The following is a 21176-nucleotide window of genomic DNA, read 5'->3' on the forward strand; positions in this document are numbered from 1 at the left end:
GCTGAGTAGGTATGAAAACAATGTGCCTGATGCCAAACCCAGGAGAATTGAGCTGAGCCGAGTCATGCTAGAATTGTATAGTGGGAAAGTGCTAAGTGTGTGTGTTTCTTGTTTTGAAATGAAAGCTTTCTACATGAACCAAGAAGGGGGAGGAGTCCTCATTTGCTGCAATGTAAATCATTAGATTAGATTTCCACACACTGAACCTTTGGAGTCTTTAGTAAATCAGTGGTTTTATTATAATTTTATGGGTTTAAACTGTAAATAACCACAATAGCTGATTTGTTTTCAGACACATTGTGTTAAATATTTATTCAAAATGCAAATTTTGTACATTTACATTCAAACAAAAGTCAGAAATAAATATGACAGCAACAACATATATAACAACAAGCGTATGATTAATCAATATTATTTAAAAAAAAGGAAACAAACAACTAAAGTAAGTTTGGCAGCAGGGAGGAGAGTGGTTGCCATGGATTGATGTAGTTACCAGAGCAACCAGAGAATGCTGTCACAAGTCTGTGAGGCAGACACTGGAGGACGTCTCGACGTGAACGCAGCCTCTGCGTGGAGAGCCCGACTGGCTGGTCAATCGCAGGTCGATCACGTGGCTCCGAGTCCTCTCGTTCTCCACCGTCTGGAGCCGAGCTGCGCCGAGGACGGTGTCCCACAGTAAACCTCTGTTCCATAACTGCACACGACACACACGGCTTATTATCAGCTCAGAATAATCAGAATCATTGGACATTTGTGAAACGTGGTATGTTTGTGGCAGTGATTTAGCTCCATAGTAAGGTGAATACCTCGATGGAGAGGTGCGCGTCAGGGTATCTCCTGTAGAAGATGGCTCTGAAGTTGAACTCTGGGTTTCCCTCGGCCTTGAACACTCGCGTCCTGATGGTGTCATTCTCGCATCGCAATATGGCATAAACATCTGGAGCTGTGAGCACAGACAAATAAATACTATAAGAGTACAAACAGAGACATGCAGTGGAGGGAAATCCTTGTTATTGCCCAACAAAAGGACATCTTTAAAAGGTCCAGTATGTGACATTTAGGAGGCTTTATTGATCGAAATTGGCAAAGGCCACCATCTTTGGCAGGGTGTACCCCGCCTTTCACCCAATGTCAGCTGAGATTAGCACAGTACCCCCCCCGACCCTCATGTGGAGGTTAAAGAGGTTGAAAATGGGTGGATGGTTTTAAATAATCTAAACATCTGTGTTTTTGTGCTGAGTGACCTGTCTCTTTGGGAGGACTGAGCCTTGAAGCCCTGCGGAGGTGGACTGTGGTCACCACTGTAGGTTGAGGTAGAAAACAATTGAACACGGAGGAAGACGGCAAATCCTCCCTCAATTCCCTGCATGAGAAAATAATGTTAGAGGATCAAAGTGAAAGCATTGTGCTGCTGTTAAAGTTAAATCATATCAAACGAAGGGGCTGCATTTGTAAATATTTCAGCCTTAAAATGGAGTGAGAGATTATTGAATCTGCCAAGGAGATTATGTTTTTGGCTGCAGAAATGAGCGGCATAACTCAAAAAGTTACAGACCTATCATGAAAGCATTTTTCTGGGGATGAAGAAATGATGTTGTTTGTGTTCCAGATTCAAAAACAGAGCGGCATTGACAGAGGTTTAACATTCTCTGAATGTTTTCTCTAGTCTTATATAAAGGTCTGTATCTGTATGTTTTTTACCCATTACTAAAATACACAAAAATAAATCAGAATGTTTTGAATATCAAGCAATATCAAGTGAAGTAACCTGCATCAACTTTACATAGCTTTAGAGTTCTCTTTGCTCCAGAGAGCCAGAGAAAATCTCATGGTAGCAACATTGATGTGTTTCAAATTGAAACCAAATTAAAAAGTGCCTTTTGTAATTATTCTCTACATGCTGAGAGACTGACAAATGATTTATTTGTTTTACTTTTGTTTTGAGTCATACAGAAACAAAAACAAGGATCTAAAGTCAACTTCATACTTACAGTACTTTGCACAGTTAAAGTTTCACATGTTTCAGGAAAAATCTGAATATTTTGTTTAAAATATATACTAACCATATACTTACAATACTAACCACTTCATGACCAATTATCTTTTTTCCTTATTTCCTTACAGAACAGAAGGGTCAGGCTGCCACAGACATTGCTTTCCCTCTCCCCACTTTCTATTCCCCTCTCATGTCGCTACAGCGCCCACTGATGGCAACAACCAGCACGTTCACCCAAGAATACAACAAACACACAATATGACATTAAGGTCATTTGAATCTCAGCTCAGTATTACTTTAAGTGTCACCTATTACAATGTCAGTCTTACATTATGACATATAACCTTCACACATCGCATTATAAAAAGTAATCAAATACAACAACATTAATTTAAAACACAACAACAAAAAATAAAAAATAAATGTTTTATGTTTTATAAAAATATGTCTCATATTTCAACGGCCCAATAATAATGAGGTCATCTTGTTATCATGTGATCAGGTAGAGTATGTCATAATAATGGAAAAAACATTTGACAAGAAGATGAAAAACATGTTATCATGCAATAGTGTTTCCCCTTTTGTGCAATGCATTGTGGGGGATTCAACATTCAGAGATCAGATCATGCCTACTTTCTACACACACACACCTGAGTCTGACACGAGAATGGGAGAAGAGTCGTAACAGGAAGCGACCTGTCGCGCCCGGCAGGAAGGTGGTGGGCAGCACGACGTAGCGGCCTGCAGCCACAGTCGCCCTCAGCGTGACACTGCGAGAGTCCATGTAGACGGAGCTGGCCGCCTGCTCCACCACACACTGCACCCGGCTGCAGCGGTTCACCTCCACCTGAGGGACAACACAGCAAAAAAATCCACTACCACTTCCTGCTACTACCTGCAGTTAAAAACATGTGTCCATTTTTTGGCAGGTCATTATCGCTCACCTTCAGCACCTCAAAGCCAATAGGCAGGTTCTCCCCTCCTCCATCTTTCCTCTGTATCCTCCTGTCCTCCTGCTGCAGACACATGAGCACCTCCTCCTCTTTGTCTCTCACCTCAAACATAAACTACAGGATGAATACAGGAAAAGAAGGTAAGGTTTGGGTTAATTGGGAGATCTTTTTTTGCACTGAAAAAAATCTGATAGTGTTACCTGTGGGTTGTGCAGGAAAGTGTCTCTGTGGTTGATGCACCCTCCACATCGACTCCTCTTATCCGTCTGTGCCTCCCATTCTCCGCTGTCATCCTTCACCACTTTTTTCACCGCCTTGTCCTGCTTACACAGTCCTCTCTTCTGCTGCTGACTCTCACCGAGCCGGGCCTCCTTGCGGTTCCCTCGCTGCTCAGTCCCCCCGGGTTTTATGTTGGTTTTGCCCGAGGTCAGAGCGTAGTTGCTGTGGAGGACGATGGACGGAGGCGATCCAGGTGTGTCGGGAGCCGGAGCCCACTCCCCATGGCAACGCTCTTCTCTCCAATGACAGCGTGGCCACAGCAGAGCTCTCTCCACCAGCCTGCACACCACCACGTCTGTGAAGTAGTGACAGAAATCCTCGAAATCCATCCTGAGTGAGAGAGTGAGGACATCAGTGAAGGCTTTACTCACACTGCACTTTTGTAGAGGTCAAGTGTGAAAGAATTAGTGACATCTGATGGTGATACTGAAAGGAAAGAAGGGGAAGGACACAAGCTACAGCTTTTCCAAATACATATACATATACAAATGCAAACATATTTATTGGTAGTGCATTCAATTTCTGTCAATAAACCTCTATATATGTGATTGTTACACCACGGTTGTGTTATTAGCTGTTTTTTGGCTTTATGAAATGATTCTGCATGTCTAAAAGTCAGTTTCAAAGGAAAAAAGTACAAGTTGAATACACAACATTTATTAGAAATACACATATAAGACAGCAGCCACCCAATTTTTACAGCTTTTGAGTTGAGATACTGTTACCCTGCCTTGTCAAGAGTGATTAGAACCTGAAATAAACACCTGAAAAATGTTAGGTCTTAAATTATCTGTGAGTCTCTGTCCTACAGGCCTGAACACACATAAAATCAAACCTACCAGAACTCCCCAACGTCTCGAACAATGAGGCCCATCTTCTCCCGGTCTGCGCGACTCATCTGTTGCCACTCCTGTGACCTGCAGGGGGCATGCAAGGCCAATAATAAACTCAAAGACAGCAGAGCAGAAAAATGGTAAAAGCTGCAGGACACAGTGCAATGGAAATGGCATATGAAGAAAAATACAAGCCGTGTTTCAACTTCTGGAAACCTTTTATTGGTCCATTTTGGCCATTTTAAGAGTTTCTCAGCATCGTATAATGAAAATGACAGATGTAGCATTTGTATATGTGGCCTTGTAAAAATGTTATAAAAACAGTCGGACACCATTAAATGCCATGCAGATGGGATTCCCAGAGCTTTTGCAAAACACGTGACGCAGCAGTCTGACATGTGGCAGATGCATAGGCTGTATATAAAAAATCCAGTCTGAAAAGTGAAGCCAACAATATAGGACATAAATAGCAGCCACCAGGGGGCGACAAAAAGGGGCATATTTGAATAAAAGTCTACAGGAATATTAGCTTCTACTTCGTACATGATTTATAATGTCAGTAGACATTTCTTGAGGAGTTCATGTAAGTTCTCAATAGCTATAGTTTCAGCTCTTCTTTGGTAGAACATGATGTTTAACCATGAAAAGGAAAATGGACAATAAAGTACAGCACATATGAGTGGAAACCAGTGTGATCGCAGGTGAAGGTTGCAGGTGACATTTCTGGTTTCAGAAGCTACGCTCAAAGCTTCACATTGGGGATTTCTTTTGCAACTGGAAGGGTATGTCCATTTTTATGGAACCTCTATAACGGTATAAAGTGCCCTCACCTCTGACTCCAGGCACCCGTCCAGTCTGTGGTCCCCCATGGGTTCCTCATTCGCACCATGAAGAGTCTGGACATCGCTCCAGTCCTCTTGTCCCCCAGCCTCAGCTTCTTCACCGCAGTGATCCCGTAAGCGTGTCCTCGCACTAGGCCACAGTCCAACACAGACTCCACTGTCTCTCCCTCTGCTGGCTGAGAAACAGAACATATATACAGACCTTATCTTTAATAATAAAAAACCTCCAGTTTCTGAAAAAACAGCCTTACCCGTATGGAGCAAGTAATGAGGGATTTGCAATCATGGGCCTTGGCTAACGACTGGAAGAACGTCCTCCTGTGGTCACTGTGCAGGATGAGGGCCTCGCGATCCAGACTGAGGGGCTCTGAAACTCCCCCAGTGAAGTCGATCAGGGCCTCTGCAGTGTTTCCTCCCTCCAGGGCCTCATAGCAACCGTTGAGTCTAAGAAGGAAGCCAAGAGTGGATTAGATTGCTGCGGCCCTGTTGCTTTAATCCCTAGATTGATTTCAACAGCAAAAAGACGACTATGAAGTGTAGTAACTGTATTTGTATCTGTATTTTCTCTTTTTAAGACAACTTTTTAAGGTGTTGCATGGCAGGGTTTCATTTGACTGTGTTTTGGGTGGTTCTTATGGGTGTTTGCAAAGACGTAGCACTGTATTTATATTAAATACTGTTCTAAAATAATGTGGTTTTGTCTTTAAGACCACGCAAACCGAGACCAAGTCATAACCAAGACTTTTAGGGATCAACGCCAAGTAAAGAACATGACAAATGGTGCATACACTAAATCACTGTTAGAAAGAATTGCCTCAATCAGGCTCGAATTTACAGATTAACAGTTAAAGCTGCAGTATGTAACCTTTACAGATTGATTTGGTTGTTGTCATGTTTCTGCCTCTGCTTGTTCTTTGTGAATTAGGCTGCATCCATCAACAGATCATGGGTTCTGTCAAGCAAAAACTATTAGACCTGACTGAGGGAGCGTTTGTGTGCATACAGCAGCAGTGCAGGGCCGGGTGGGGACAAGAAGGGCTCAGTTTGTCTAGTCTCCTGGGGTTATATTATCAGACGTATGTATCAGGGTAAGAACCAAATATCAACAAGCATGTTCTGCTCACTTAGCATAGGCCTTCTCCAACAGGGCGCTCCAAAACTCTCGCGGCGTAGCTGAGCGACAGAAGAGCAGCACCCCATCCCCGCTGACTGGCAGACAGTCGTCCACAACCACGTCCACCCAACGGCCAAAGCGCCAGAACCGGAAATGAAATATTCCCGCATACAAGTCAGAGCGCTTTGGGTTCCACTCCTGATCTTCATGATCGGGGATGACCTGAGGGACACAGAGTGGGAGAAAAGCCATTAATGAACGGGGAAAAAAAGAAAGAGACAAAGAGGAAAGAACACAAATAATCAACCTTCTTCCACAGAGATGGCTGAGATGCTAGGCAGGAAATGGCAGCCACCATCCAGCAGTTACCCAGACTGCCTTGGTGCAGGTCACGAGTGCTGATGCCGTCGACAAAAAGACGAGGATCTTTGCATATTTCCTGGATTGGAATCAAACGTACAGATAAATGCATGTGAAGGCAAGTGCAGAATCAGCAGCTGAATTAGCACAAGACTTTGCACATTTCACGTCGGTCCACTGTGAATAGAAAACAAGTGTGTATTTATCTATTTATTCAAACATGATACAAATACATTCAAATACACAGGCAGCATAGTAAGTAGAAATAACTGCAACATTTCTTTCTCTATTAAAAGTTTTATGAACAATTCTTGTGGCTTCCAAACATTGACTTTATGTCAGCACGCAGTAATAAGCCTCGTGATTACTGAGCAGCAGTTAGAAGAGTCCCGGTGTTTTATGAGCTGATTCAGTGTCAGGGCACTGCTGAGGAGACAGATCCTGTGTGTGTGGACCTGTTGATCTCAGTTTGGACAGGGTCAGGTAACAGCAGAACTACTGCTGCTGCACACACAGAAAGACACACTCTAGGTGGCCATAACCTCTTTAACGTAACTCTAATCCGCCTCTGCGGCGATATCAAGTTCATAAAAGGCACAGATGAGCAGGTTGCAAGCTGAGCTGTTCCAACAACAAATGGGAAATTACAAAATGTTTAATTGTGTTGTTGTTGTTGAGCGTGTATCGGCAGAGAGAGCCAACAAATGTCACCCTATCATCCGTCTCCTTATTGATAAATGCTGCTAAATGCCTGAGTGGAGCAACAGAAACATAATTCCAGTCCGTAGGCTCTGCAAATGATTGAAAATGTATTATTTAATATGGGTTTATTCATTGTCTGCCTCATGTTAATCAACTTAACTGCTTAAATGTGACAAAATGTTATATAAATGTCAGTGTAGTCTAATAAATATAGGTCAAAATGTACCTCGAACACTACAGAAACTCTGCATGTTTACTTTTTTGGGAGGAATCTATTACTGTTTATTGTGACCAAAATCTTGACTTTGACCCCGTTTCTAATCTCACTAATGCATGTCAGCAGATTCTCTGCTATGTTTTTGTCAATAAACGTCTAATCCATTTCACAGAATATATTTATTATATTTCCCTGCACTTGGCAATAAATAATTTCTTCTCGAGTTTCACTGTGTTTATTCCAGTGCACTGCACCACCATTAAAGGCCACTTGTACTGGTGCAGTGACAATAAACACTTGTGCATTAGCTACAACCTTGCTGTCGACACTGTGCTAAAAACATCTGGGCTATTTAAACAGTTGCTGCTTTTCTTTAACTCAACGATGCTGTGTATAAATACATAGCCTAGACACACACACAATACAGAGGTCCATCAGCAGCAGCACGAGTCCCTGCTGCTGCAGTGCTAAGGTTTCACTACTTGACGTCTTTCCTATAATAGAAAGCGCTTTAATTAACCGAATCTGATGAAGATGTAACACACCGAGTTCAACACTCAGTTTAGATGTGTAAAATAACTGTAGTAGTAGTTTGGACCAGTGCAATGCTGGAAAGTGAGTCACAAATTTGAAATTTCAGATAATTCTTAATAACGTCAAGAGTGTCCTTATCCTCAAGGAGCTTCCCTCCCTCCACACACACCTCACACTTACCCTCGGCCTCTTCCAGGTCAGTCCAGGCGGACGCTCCCGTCTGTAAAAGAGGGACTGGGCAGTCGTGGGGAAGAGGGGGTCTTTAAAGAGCGCACCTCGACGCAGGCAGGCTCGCCTCAGCTTGTGAAAGCTCTGACCCTGGAAGTCACTGACTCGCTCAGGCATTCTAGGCCGAGTGCAGGCGCCTGAGGAAAGTTGGCAGGAAGAGGTGAACTGTGAGGGATTTACGGCAACCAACAAACATCAGTGTGGGGATGAAATGTAGGAAAGTTGAGCTAAAGAGGCATGAGACTGAGGTCAAGTTAGATTAGACTGACTTAATATTTAGCAAACTTTAAAAAAGAAAGTCAATATAACCAGTGAACATTTCATTTTTGTTATCATTTTATTAATTAAATTAACCAATGGCTACTTTAAAGTACAGTTTGAATGCATTTCAGGCCTAATGCAGTGTGAGATCATGAGGGTCTCGTCTGGTTAAGAGATATTCATGATGATATTTCACAGTTTTGACGTAAAAGTGCTTGTTTTGATATGCATAGGATGTACTATGTATTCAGAATAATAACATTCATGATGCAAAATACTATCAAAATTAAAAAAAAACAGAGAAATAAATGTAAAGTTAAGTAATTAAAAACATGGACAACTAGTAAAAAATATTGCTAGCAAATATATATTGTATTATATTCTGACTATAGTTTCTCACATGAGAGATTAGTATGGATTTAAAGAATGCCTTGGCTAATTCATGTTCACTTCATATTACATATATAACATGTCTTTTTTATGTCAGAAATGTCACATATTTCAAATATGAATGACTTTAGACTTTCTTTCATTGTTCACTTATTACAGGAGTGGTGTGCCATTTAAATGTGCAATAAGGACCAACGATCAAACTTAAAACCAGTTAATATTTGTTTACATATGTCATTTAGGGTGTGAATCTTCAAGCAGCAGAGGATAAAGGAGGTCCTGTTAGGTCTCTGTGTGTGTGTGTGTGTGTGTGTGTGTGTGTGTGTGTGTGTGTGTGTGTGTGTGTGTGTGTGTGTGTGTGTGTGTGTGTGTGTTATGGAGAAGGGTTAGGTTGAGGGCAGCAGTAAGGTTTAGTCTTCAGTGATATGAACTGCTAACCCTAAGTCAGCAAGCGTGTGTGTGTGTTTTCACAGCGGGGTCATCTCAGGGTCTTGCTGTTCTGTGGACAAACTCATATGAAACTTTGCAGGTGCTGCTTGGGTTTGCAGATACCACGCAGGTCAGTGTTATCAATTATCAGTGAGGTTTTGTATCCCCGTGTATCGGCGACATAAGCAGCAGGAAAACACAGGTCAAGTAAACATACATTTCTAATATAATAATATAATGCATGACTTGGAAACAGTGGGAACTGTTTTTTTTAGATCTTTAACTGGAGTAAAAGTAGCACGTAATGCAAGAATACATTTGTGGAGTGGCCCATGTTAGAATAATGTAAATAATTCAATTGAATTAAATGATGCTTTAATACAGCTTTTAATGCAGCTGGTGGTGGGGCTTTAATTACTACTTTGAAACTGTAAAGTATCAAGAAACTAAACTGATACAATTGATACAAAGTACCTCAAAACTTAACTACTTGACTTCACGCACCTCGTAACTCTCCACCACCGCTCACGTCTTAATAATTAATGCAGACGTATCATGAAGTGCTGACAGCATTAACACGTGAAGAACAGTTTAGTCGAATGATCATCAACACGGCTTTTTAAATTCGATTTAAATGTTTTTTGGATTAGCTGGTTTCGATCATTTCTTTAATTTTAGCATGTGCGTATATACAATCAGTGTTTACATGAGACACTATCATAAAAACTGTTTACCATTTAGTTCCCAAGTTTTATGTAAATAGAAATAAGCTCTCCCTTAAAATGTTATAACCTATGTAAGCTTTATAGTAATGTTAAAATGTTTTTAATACATGCGTCACTTGTCGAAAAACATGTGACGGCTTATGAAAATGTTAGATTTATTGGTTGCGGGTGTCACAGCAATCCAGTCTTCAGATTTTTTTTTTTTTTTAACCTGTCCTGTCCAGTACCTTGGGCATGCACAATGGTTGACTGCATGTCTGTTGGTGTTGAACGGATTTTGCTGTTTGCAGGGAGAGTAATTACGGAGCTGTAATGCCCGTCCTGCTAATTATGTTTTTTTTTTTATTAATTTATATATTTATTAGGTTGTGTGGGAGGACCGGGCCGGACAGGGGGGTGGGGGTGAGGGTGGGTAGACAGACAAGGGAGGTGTGAGCGAGATGGGGAGAAAGAGGGAGAGAAAGAGAGAGGGAGGGAGGGAGAGAGGGAGAGAGACACTAGATAGAAATTAGTAGCATAACACACTAAGGAAATAATGATAACATTACAACATTAATAACACTGATATGCATTTGTATAAGTACAGTACCATTAGAATTTGTTAACAACCACATATAGAAAAGGTGATCTTGTTTATAACGGCTGTATCAGTTTATATTGGTTCTATCATGAGTCTTCAGATTTTATTAACCTTTAATAATTCTGGGTCATACTTTTAAGATTTAAGTCATGATAATTCTGTGGTTATATAGCAGTTTGTTTGTTTTTACCTTAAAATCAGACTAGGAGTTGATCCTCTTGCTTTTCCTGGGATGAGTCTACTCCTTGAGCCTCGGCAGTGGATCCACTTTCATGTCCTTCTCGGATCATTTGGGAAAATCCTCTGGGGAGAATCCTAATTCCTCTTTAAAGACGACCACCCATGGTTGTTGTGAGGAAAAATAGGCAGCATGTGTTTGCTCTTTCTTCTTCTAGTTGTTGTTTGGCTCAAAGTCAGCTGTTAAACGCCTGCTGCTGACTGTGCCCAGACCAACGTTTTCCTCTTCTTCCTTCCTCCGATTCTGTCAGGAGTATTGGATTCATTTCCACGAGGCGATCATGTAGTGTTTTGACTTCACTGGACCTGAATACAAAACATAATGTAAAGGAATTTAAACGGTACGATTCAGAGCAGCTGTGTGATGCTGCAGGACAAAAAGTGCTGCAAGAGTGGTGACATGCAGGAGGAGGGTGACACTGCAGTGTAACTGTATCTGCCTCCAGCACACAGACAATGGACAGACACACGCAGTCACACACAGCAAGTGACATAACACACAACTGAAGCCGTGGAAACACACACACACAGACACACACACCCACAGGAAAAACGCTTCGCTCACTGCAGCCGCTCTTGAGTTTCAGACACTGTATCCTCTGACACCTGTGTGAAAACTGCTGTGACTCCTCTGACAACATCAACTAATGTGTTTTTCGTGTGTGTGTGTGTGTGTGTGTGTATTGCTCACTGCTGCCTCTGCTCTTCTGACTGAGCACATTCTCCTCCTTGTATCTCACCACGTATCTCATTTTCTTTCTTCTCCAGCTGAGGGACTCCTGGAGTATCTGTTGCTGTCAACTTTGTTGCCCCTGACACCCGAGAAACCCGGCGACAAGCACCGTCTATTTTAACTGCTTCACTGCCAAAAATACCAGGCCAATTATGTCCTGTTCCTACATACTGTAGTATATCATCAACATGTAGTAATGGTACATTATTGATGACCTAGAAAGCCTGTTAGATCCCTGGAATGAATTATGGATGAATTATATGGATTGATTAAGTCAAAAAAGTAAAAAAAAAACAGTAAAGAACTGGCAGCTGGGTTGCGTTTATGTTACTGTAAAATTAACATATTTTAACCGTCACTGAAATGTATAGTTTTGTCCTGTAAATGAAAAATACTGTGTAATGACATTTAAAATTACTTTCACAGTATTTTACAATTAAATTACTATTTAGCATGTATTATTTGTACATTTCAATAATCTATTTAAAAAATATGATTGCACACAGTTAAAGGCATTTTTGTTAAGAAAAACATGTTACATGTCATTGACTTTAGGTTTCACAAAATCTCTGTTTGAACCTGGCCACAAGCACGGAAGGCAAACCATAATACAATTAACTTTCATGATTTTTCAATCATGTGATTAAAATGTAAGAGAAAAAGCGGCTTCTTATTGAACTTTCTTTTATTTGAATGTAAAGTTGACATCTAAAAACTGAAAACACATGCTGAACAAATTGCATGTTAAAAACAGCATTACGAACATACATATATTACATATATTAACAGTATTAAGAACATCATATTATGATGGAAAATTTCAAGTCATTCCGAGATACTTTTTGTTTTTGAGAGTCAACTAAGTCAGCTCACTATCAAAGTGCATCAGGGCAAATGGATAATTTCCTGAATTTCAAAAATTCATTAAAATTATTCCTTAAAAGGTTTGCAAATATTTTCAACAGATCCTTGTTCAGGGCGATGCCGACTTTTATGATGGTAAATTTCAAGCCATTCCGAGATACTTTTTGTTTTTTTGAAGAAAGTCAGTTCACTTTCAAAGTGCATCAGGGCAAAAAGATAATTTCCTGAATTTCAAAAATTCATTAAAATGATCCCTTAAGAGGTTTGCAAATATTTACAAATATTTGTAAATTACATAGAGGTAAAATGTTTACACAAACTATCATAAAGTTATATTATTTCACTAACAAAATGCAGGTGTCAACAAAGTAGACTTAACTTTGTAGAAATTAAAATGTGCTCCTTGTGTTGTTTGACTACTTTGAAAATGTAGCGAGCTTATATTAGTCATGTGCGCTTATTATTGCATTAGTATAACGATAATAAAGTCACATGTCAAATACATATTTTTTTTCCAAAACTGGTACACATTTCACAATATTAAAGAACAAAGTTGTAATAGTTATTTGATGCCGTTAAAATCAATTCACAATGAATATTCAAACAGTATATGATATGTTTTCAATTTAAAAAGTGCTAATGTGAGGCTTAATTTGAATTTGTTTTAATTGCTATTCTTGAACACAATTGAGTCACATTTGTCCAGAACAGAACTTTAGTTTTTAGTGCAACTCAATTACATTTTCATTTTTTTTCTTAAAAAGTACAACTGTGGGACATTTAACTTGAAATTTCTCTGAAATTATACGGTACAAATGCACTGTAATAATTGTAATCTAATCTAATAGTAATCTAATTTCCAGTATGCTATTTATCTAGATATCAGTGTGATGAACACAACTTTATCAGTCTTGCTCAAAACTATATTTATACAGCTTCTGACACTATTTCAATGATTTATCCCATTTAAAGACGTGTACTTAGAGATGCTGTGCTCTAGGTGTTTTCAGAGGTGATTCTAGAGTCTGGAGGGGCCCTAAGCAAAAATTCCCAGGGGGCCCTTCCAACCAGTGTTCATCATCATGATGTTATAAATAATCTGACACCAACGAAAAATATGAGTATTAGATCAAATTTTTTTTTCCGAAATGAATGAATTAACATGGATAAACCTTGTAATTAAAAAGTATGTGAAACTATACACGTAAAGAACAATAAAATACTGTAAATAGCTTTTAAAAAACTATATAAACTAAAAAAAAAATACATTACACTGTTAAGAACCCACATTATAAAACAATATAAATATATAGAACAATAAAATACTGTAAATAACTGAAAAAACATGTATAAACTGAGTAAAAATGATATACGTTACACGTGTATGTAAATAATCCTCTTAATTTTCCAACTTGCAGAACCATAACTTCACGCAGGTTAAAGAGAGGTGGGGCCCCTTTAGGGAGGTTTCCTACTGAGATGTCATTGCAAAACCCCCATTGTTTTTTAAGGGGGACGGGGATGTGGTGGTCACTGCACATTTCAGTAAAAACGAACCTCAGACTCCGAGTGTCGGGGCCCCCTATCAGCTTGGGGCCCCAAGCAGTTGCATGCCTTGCCTGTTCACAAGCTGCCTTGTGCTCTGGGTGTTTTATTTTGAAAATCAGGTATCGACATCCCTTCACAACAGCCTGATTCATTGTTTCACAGGCTTTTTGCAGTAAAAGCCTTTGTCAGACATTTTGAACACAGAGAATTAAATATATGAGAAAATAATACATGACTTTCTCTTTGAGGAGAGTTTGAGTTTTCTTCCATCTACCTTCTCCCCTGAAATCCAAAATCGGGCATCGACTACGCATGCGCAGTTTCAAGCCGCTCTGTAGATGCCGATGTGGCTCCGGAAGCAGTGAATTTTCAGCTTTTCTGCGGGTTTTTTTATGCAAATTGACGCAATGAATGTTTTTGTTTTGGTATTATTTTGTTTCTGCGGCTTGGTCGCAGCAGAGGAAGACGAGAGGCTGCCGAATAAATGCGAAGGTAGGACGAGAAAGCGACGCCACAGTTAGCTCTCATGTGTCTGTTTACAAACGTTCGGACGGCTCATGTTTGTGTGTGTGTGTGCGTGTGTTTTTGTGTGTCTGTCAGTGTGTAAGTTTCTCACAGTGGAGCTTCAGGATGCTCTGGCGAAAACCGGCCGCTCTAAAGAAGTTCTGGAGCTGGGAGAAGTGCTGGACACAGGGAAGAGGAGGAGGAAGATCAAATACAACACCTCGTGAGTTAACGTCAGTCTCGAGGACGAGCACAACATATTATACGTAAAGTTATAAGACTAGTCCACATAAGACTTTTCAAAATGTTTTCAGCTTAATTAATGTTATTCAATGTTAAATGAAGTCAGTGGTACCTTTGCACAACAGCCATTTTGACAGGATACAGTGGGGTCGGGGGAGTCACAGGTGTAAACAATCACATTAATTAATGATGGCTGCGTTCCGTTTAGCTTTACTTTGAGGGTCACTTTCAGGACACATGCAGCTTCACTGTCCTGAACACTTGGTGTCACTGGAGAGAAACGTGTGCTTTTAAGTTTTTGGGGCAGGAAGACGAGAGGTGGAGGGAAAAAGGGGTGAAGTGGAAAAGAGGCAGGTTATATTACTGAGCTTTATGTGTCAAATGTGACCCGTTTAAAAATAATCCACTTTCTTTGTAATTGCTCCAGGGAAACTCGTCTGACGGAGGCGTTAGACGACATATGTGAGCGCATCCTGCAGTATAGTGTTCACGCTGAAAGGCCCGGCAGCCTTCGATATGCCAAGGTGAAGTTAATTTTACCATTTAATCCCGTCTGTTTATTCCGTTACCTGCTCTTAATCAATCAATTTGTGAAACAAACTGACGGCTGGATATTTGGTGTAAATCTAGGGCACCAGTCAGACCATGGCAACGCTGAAGAACCTGGTCCACAAAGGCGTGAAAGTGGACTTGGGTCTGCCGTACGAGCTGTGGGACGAGCCTTCAGTGGAGGTGTCGGACATGAAAAAACAGGTAACGTTACCTAGGTCTTCTTTTGAATGAAGTACAACTAATTATTATAACTTAAGTGGCGATAGAAAAAGACATTCAATGTGCTGGTGTGTGTGTGTCGTGCAGTGTGAGACGATGCTGGAGAAGTATGAGGAGGTGGTGGAGGACTGGTACTTCCATCATCAGGACCAGAGACTGGAGAACTTCCTCTGTGAGAGCCACGTCCTCCAGACTTCAGATCGAGGTAAGAGACGTTGTAAACTACTCTGTCTCTGATTTGACTAAATAATGAACACAGTAAGTGGTTCTTAAGGAAGAAATAAATGGAAAATAAGACTAAACAGTTAATGAAGGGAAAGCACTTAAATCCTAGAAAGACTAGAGGAAAAAGTGCTGTTATTATATTATTATTATTATTATCATTATTATTATTGAGACATTAGGGTCTATATAATACACAATCTCTCAGCTTTGTTTTCCCTGTGTGAAAATCTCGTATGCTCCTGAAAGCTCATTCTCCTCCTCCTCGTGATTGTGTGTTTTTCTCTCCTTCTCTCAGAATGTCTAAACGAGATGTGGAAAGGAGACGTGGGACGAAAAGGAGGGAACAAGGACAAGGCGAGCAACAGCGCAGAGGAAGACAGAGCTGATGGCATCAAGAAAGAAGAAGAAGAAGAAGAGGGAAAGACGCATGACGGTTCAGAGCTATGAGACAAAATGTTTTTTTAAAAGCATAAAACAACACAAAACCTCAGCTTTAGACTTGTGTTTGGGAAAACTACAAATTATGTGGACAGAAACAGCTTTTTAACTGTTGAAAATGAATCATTTGACACAAATCTGAGATTTAATGTCGGCACCATTTCTGGTTTACATTGACCATTGTAACAGTGCCAGCACTAAAATGTCCTGTCTTGTTTTTTTATCTAAAAAAATGGTGTTTATCTTTTATAAACTGTTTTTAAAACCCTTTAAAAAAAAAACACAAAAACTCATATTTGAGTACTTTCAGTGTTATATCATGTTTACGAGCCCTGTTACAGCTCTCATTATGCTAACATTATATGGTACATACAGTATATCTGCCATTTTTGAAATGCAATATGTACAGTTTTTCATGTTGAATAAATATGTTTTTAATTGTTATTTTGCTTGTGTGATTTTTTTTTTTTTTTTTTTACCTTTTTTCATGAAAAATGACAGCAATGACTGTAATGCTGCAGTTTTTACAAGAAAGTCACTTTCTGTTTCACTTGAATCAAACAACAAAACAAACCAAACACTGTTGGAATGACAACAGCAAAGCTTTGCGGTGAAATGTCACCACAATGGACAACGCAGAGGTTTGGATAAAAGCTCATCTGTGTGACACTGGTCACTGTCTGTGAGCCGCGTGATTATTCACAATAAAATGTCAGCTTCACTGTGCAGCATGCAAATGTTGGAAATGATGTGTGCAACAAACCTGGGGGACCAAAACAAAGCTGCTCAATGCTGACACCTAGTGGTTGCACGTTTTTTCCCTTTCACACTGACTCCAGTCCTCTCAAAGTACTGAGTGTAACAACAACCTGATCCATGCACATAATATACAAATGCACAGGAGTATATGGGTGTGTGTATTTGAAAAGAAAAAGAGAAATAACATGAAAAATAACACACTGCTGCAGCCTCTGTGAGACTCTGCTGGAGTCTTCAAGGTCCAGAGTGTAAGAAATAGTGACAGAAGACTCCTCCCTCTGTTCACCTCTCTTTTGGACACATATTTCAGGGAGCTGCAGTGGCCTTTGAATACCAGGAAAGATGTCACTACAAAATGCAGAAAACACATTATGGATGCTGGTTTTGTCAGTTCAGACACAAGATGGCGGCCTCCATAAAGCAAGACACCTTGCCTAAATTACACTTTAGATTTTTTCTTTGGATACAAATGGGCTGTATATTGAATTTCTGCCACACTGGACCTGTGAAGAGTAGCTTCAGAATTTATCATCTGGCTGTCTTTGATATTAAAGACACTAAAAATACATCATGCTTTACTCAAATGCTTTAAATAATAATAATAATAATAAATCTTTTTATGTGTCGGTAAAGGAAGAATATACATTGCTGTTATTGATTTTTTACCTTGCTGCAGGTTCACGGTGATCCCCTCAAGTCAATGTCTGCTCACTTCTAGAGATGATTTCCATCCCGAGCTCAAAACAAGTCTTCCTCTTACTCTAAAATTACTATGTACAGAAAAAAGCAATTATCAGAATCAAATCTATCAATAGCAAAACAAAGCAGATTGAAAAATACACTTTACTTACTCAATATTACTTGAATTTGCCTGACTATTTCAAGATCCACAAGATGGTTTTATTGTTATTTTCCATCAACAAATTCAGTTAAAATAAATTGTATATAATTATCTGCGACAAATGTATTGTTTTTTACCTGTCAGGTGAAGACAGGTCATATGGTGATGAGGATAAACATGTCTATAAAAGACTTCAACCAGAGCCACACAGCACAGCAGTGATGCCACGTCCGGCCACAAGAGGGCACTGAGGAGCAAAGAAGAAATTGAACGTTAGGAAAATGATTCAGTGTTGTTTGTATTTAGTGGTAACAGCTGCAGGATCAACAACAAAAAAATATTTTAAAAGATTAAATTAAAATACTCCTTTTATTATTATAATTATCATTATCATTGTTATTATTAATAATAATGATAACAATAATAATAATAATCATTATCAATTAATTTAAACATGGTCTATTCAGCAACAAAACAGGACACACCTTGGTGAAAAAGTTAATCTAACATTTCAACCAGGCTGAAATAAAATGAGATGAGCAGGAATCTGAAAACAAAAATCAAAAAAAGATGTCGGGAAGACAAGAAAATTAAATATTGAGAAACAGGTGCCTTCAGTTCTTTCATTACATACACTTGTTTTGTCTTTGAGTCCATTGTTTCATATTTTTTCTTAGGGTTATTTCTTTATTCTTGCAATAAAAGACCAGAATAAAAACCAAATGCACATTGTGTAAATGATCCCTGCAGAGTGTGTGGCATCCCAGACAAATGAATTTGCTGTGGTCTTGTTTTTATGATTATTCACTTCACTTTGAGGTGGTTTCATCCACTTTTCTTTTTCCAGAATAGAATAGAAAAAATATGTATTGTCCAGCTGGAGCATGAACATTTTGTATTAAAAAATAAAATTGCGCAACAAACCATAAAAAACACATGCTGAAGACAAACGTCAAACTCGATACAAGAGCAAATACAGAGTGGTTAAACTGTAAGGTCACAGAGGTCACGCGCCGTTCAGTGACTTTGTTGTTTTTGTACTTTCTGCGTCTAATCTTTTCCTTTTCTTTAGGATGAAACAGCTTTGTTTTAATTTAACTGGAAACCCTTGATTCCTGCAAATGAGTTCCTCATTTAACTGTAAATCAGAATAGAATCAAGTGCCTAAAGTCAAACGAGAGGCATTTTAGTGCTATTACTCTTTGGCTAGTTAAGAGATAATGGATGGACACTGTGTGGAAACACATGGATGCACTTGGCGAACGTGGCCCGACCTTAACAGATGTCTCCACCACGATGACGTCATGACAAAGACCTGCTTTCTAAAGACTTTATTTAGCACCTATTAAACACATTTGTCCAATAAAGTTCGCTGGGTCGTTTAATCAGGGTGTTGTAGAGGAACAGAGGGGAAACCGCTGTTGACTCTTGACTTTTGCTCAGGTTAACAGGTTAAGTGGTGAGTTGTTGTTGTTTTTGTGTGTGTGTGTGTGTGTGTGTTGTTGTGTTTTTTTGTCCTGCAGTGCACAACAACAGTCTGCTCACCATCTCCATCCAGCGCCTGTCAACACTTGTGCCAGAGACACAGTGAAGGGAAGCGTGGAAAACAAAAACACTGCGTTAGTATTCATGGAAACCGGGATCATTTTCCACACTGCTATTGTGTTTTTTTTGTTTTGTTTTTTGCCAAGTCATTGCAAAAGCCAAAGAGCTAAATGAAGAGGGGTTTTTTTCCCACAAAGACATCGGTGTTGCATCAAAATTCATCATAGTTATCATTAAAAAAAATCCAAACTGTCCAGAGGTAATAGGTCACATTTACATATAATTGCCTTCAATTATAACTTAACTTCCTTCCCCTGTAAACAGTGACGGCCCGAGGGAACTTGATCTGTATGTATACACGATCAGATATGATGCATAAACACAATTAAAACATGAATCATACAGCAGCGTGTGTATTTAAGGGCCAAATAAACATATAGTAACATAATTTAATATGCCTTTTATGCTAAATATATATATTTCTATATATTTTTGTTCACATACATGAAGGATTTTTCCTAATAACGTGCAAAACAATCAATATCATGTAATTAGAAGTTTAATTATTGTTATTATTTTACCCCAACTATGATTTGGGTCCAAATTTACACCCACATATCCAAATTTTCTCAAAAGAATTTAACTTCCAAAAATTAACGGCTGTTTTTTTTTGTTTTGGTGGGAAAAAAAGACTGAACTGGCCTTACATGGACCCTTGAGGTACACCAGTAGTCATTAGATATTTATTGAGATTTTATCAATGAATTTTTAAATCAAGCAGCTTTTTAATAGCAGCTACGAGCTATATAGCGATAGCTGTTTGTGCACAAGCGTATACAACAGTGTCACCATCACTGGTAATTATTATACTGTTGTTAAAGTTTTGATTGATATATTATTGATATATAGACCAAATAGCAAAGGACCTACCATGGATCCTTGAGGCACACACACTGTCCTCTTAAATTTCTTTAATTGTTTTTTGGGAGATTATAAATATTATTGCATTGACCTGGGGAAAAACATTAGGGCTAAGTATTACATAAGGAGGAACAATATACTGTTTATGTGACTAATTTTATAGTATTTGCTGTTGTAGTTGGTTAAAATACACAAAAGACCGAATAGTAATATGTCCTAATATAGATCCTTGAGGTACACCAGTTATGTTTTTTTTTCTTTTGCTCCTTTAAATATCATAAATATTTTTCTCTCTAAATAGCTAATTTAATTCTACATTTCGTGTATTTTGCAGACCTTTCTCTTTTAGGCAGAGTTGCAACCATTTTTCCACAATAGCATGTTATCCCATTATGTCACATTGTGGTTTTTATGGGAGCGTTTAACTGTAAATGAGAAGAAAATGCACACTACAACGAGGTAAATTAATATAATTTCTATATATTGCTTTTCAATGCCCATACAGTATCTGATCATTACACTAAAGTACGTATAAGTACCATATTGTAGCACTTTCCTCCACTAATCCATCAAACAGACACCCACGTATTGTGAAATCTGTTCTTATTCTGCCACAGTGGCTTGATGTTGACTTTTATAATTACACCTCTGTGCTATTTTGTTTATTATGATCTGAGTCTCAGCACGTTCCCTCGCTGCAGGACTCAAACATTGGCAGTGCTGCACACCTGTCAAGGACCACCTGTAGAGAATTATCAGGCACGATGACAATGCCTTGTAACCATTTTAGCTCCGACTTCTGCTATCGCCGAGCGCAGCTGATATCTCTATGTGTTTTAACGCTGCCATATTGATGCGTTAAACGTGCCATTTCACCCACTTTAATTATTGCACTTGTGTTGCGTCCAAGGATAGCATTTCTCAAGTGCACTGTAACTACTCGACACACACACAAAGCACACACCTGGGGAAACATTCCTCGAGGGAAGTCATCAATCAGTTTTATGGCTTTCTCTGGGAAAGTTTCCTCCTTTCCAATCAAGCATCTTCTCTCTCCACCCCTCCTTCCCTCCTCTCTCTATTCTGTCTAATATTTCCATCTGT

General features: G+C 39.2%; 2 protein-coding genes across 2 annotated transcripts; one reads left to right on the forward strand and one right to left on the reverse strand.

Moving 5' to 3' along the window:
- Positions 1–401: 401 nt before the first annotated feature.
- Positions 402–8175, reverse strand: LOC310944820 (calpain-5; the record flags this gene model as incomplete). The annotated part of the gene is made up of 12 exons (XM_083910657.1): positions 402–694; positions 807–943; positions 1245–1363; positions 2647–2843; positions 2941–3063; positions 3150–3558; positions 4068–4145; positions 4892–5079; positions 5155–5347; positions 6028–6239; positions 6325–6456; positions 8011–8175. The coding sequence occupies 12 exons, from the start codon at positions 8173–8175 to the stop codon at positions 515–517; spliced, it is 2133 nt and encodes a 710-aa protein (XP_083766783.1). The 3' UTR covers positions 402–514.
- Positions 8176–14232: 6057 nt separating this feature from the next.
- On the forward strand, positions 14233–16158 carry cnpy4 (canopy FGF signaling regulator 4; the record flags this gene model as incomplete). The annotated part of the gene is made up of 6 exons (XM_083910270.1): positions 14233–14317; positions 14426–14552; positions 15000–15096; positions 15203–15325; positions 15431–15548; positions 15864–16158. 6 exons carry the CDS (start codon positions 14233–14235, stop codon positions 16013–16015), a joined length of 702 nt encoding a protein of 233 aa, XP_083766396.1. The 3' UTR covers positions 16016–16158.
- Positions 16159–21176: the final 5018 nt, after the last annotated feature.

The sequence above is a fragment of the Microchirus variegatus genome (assembly GCF_963457635.1).
Source record: "Microchirus variegatus genome assembly, chromosome: 2".
In the NCBI taxonomy this organism is placed as follows: Eukaryota; Metazoa; Chordata; class Actinopteri; order Pleuronectiformes; family Soleidae; genus Microchirus; species Microchirus variegatus.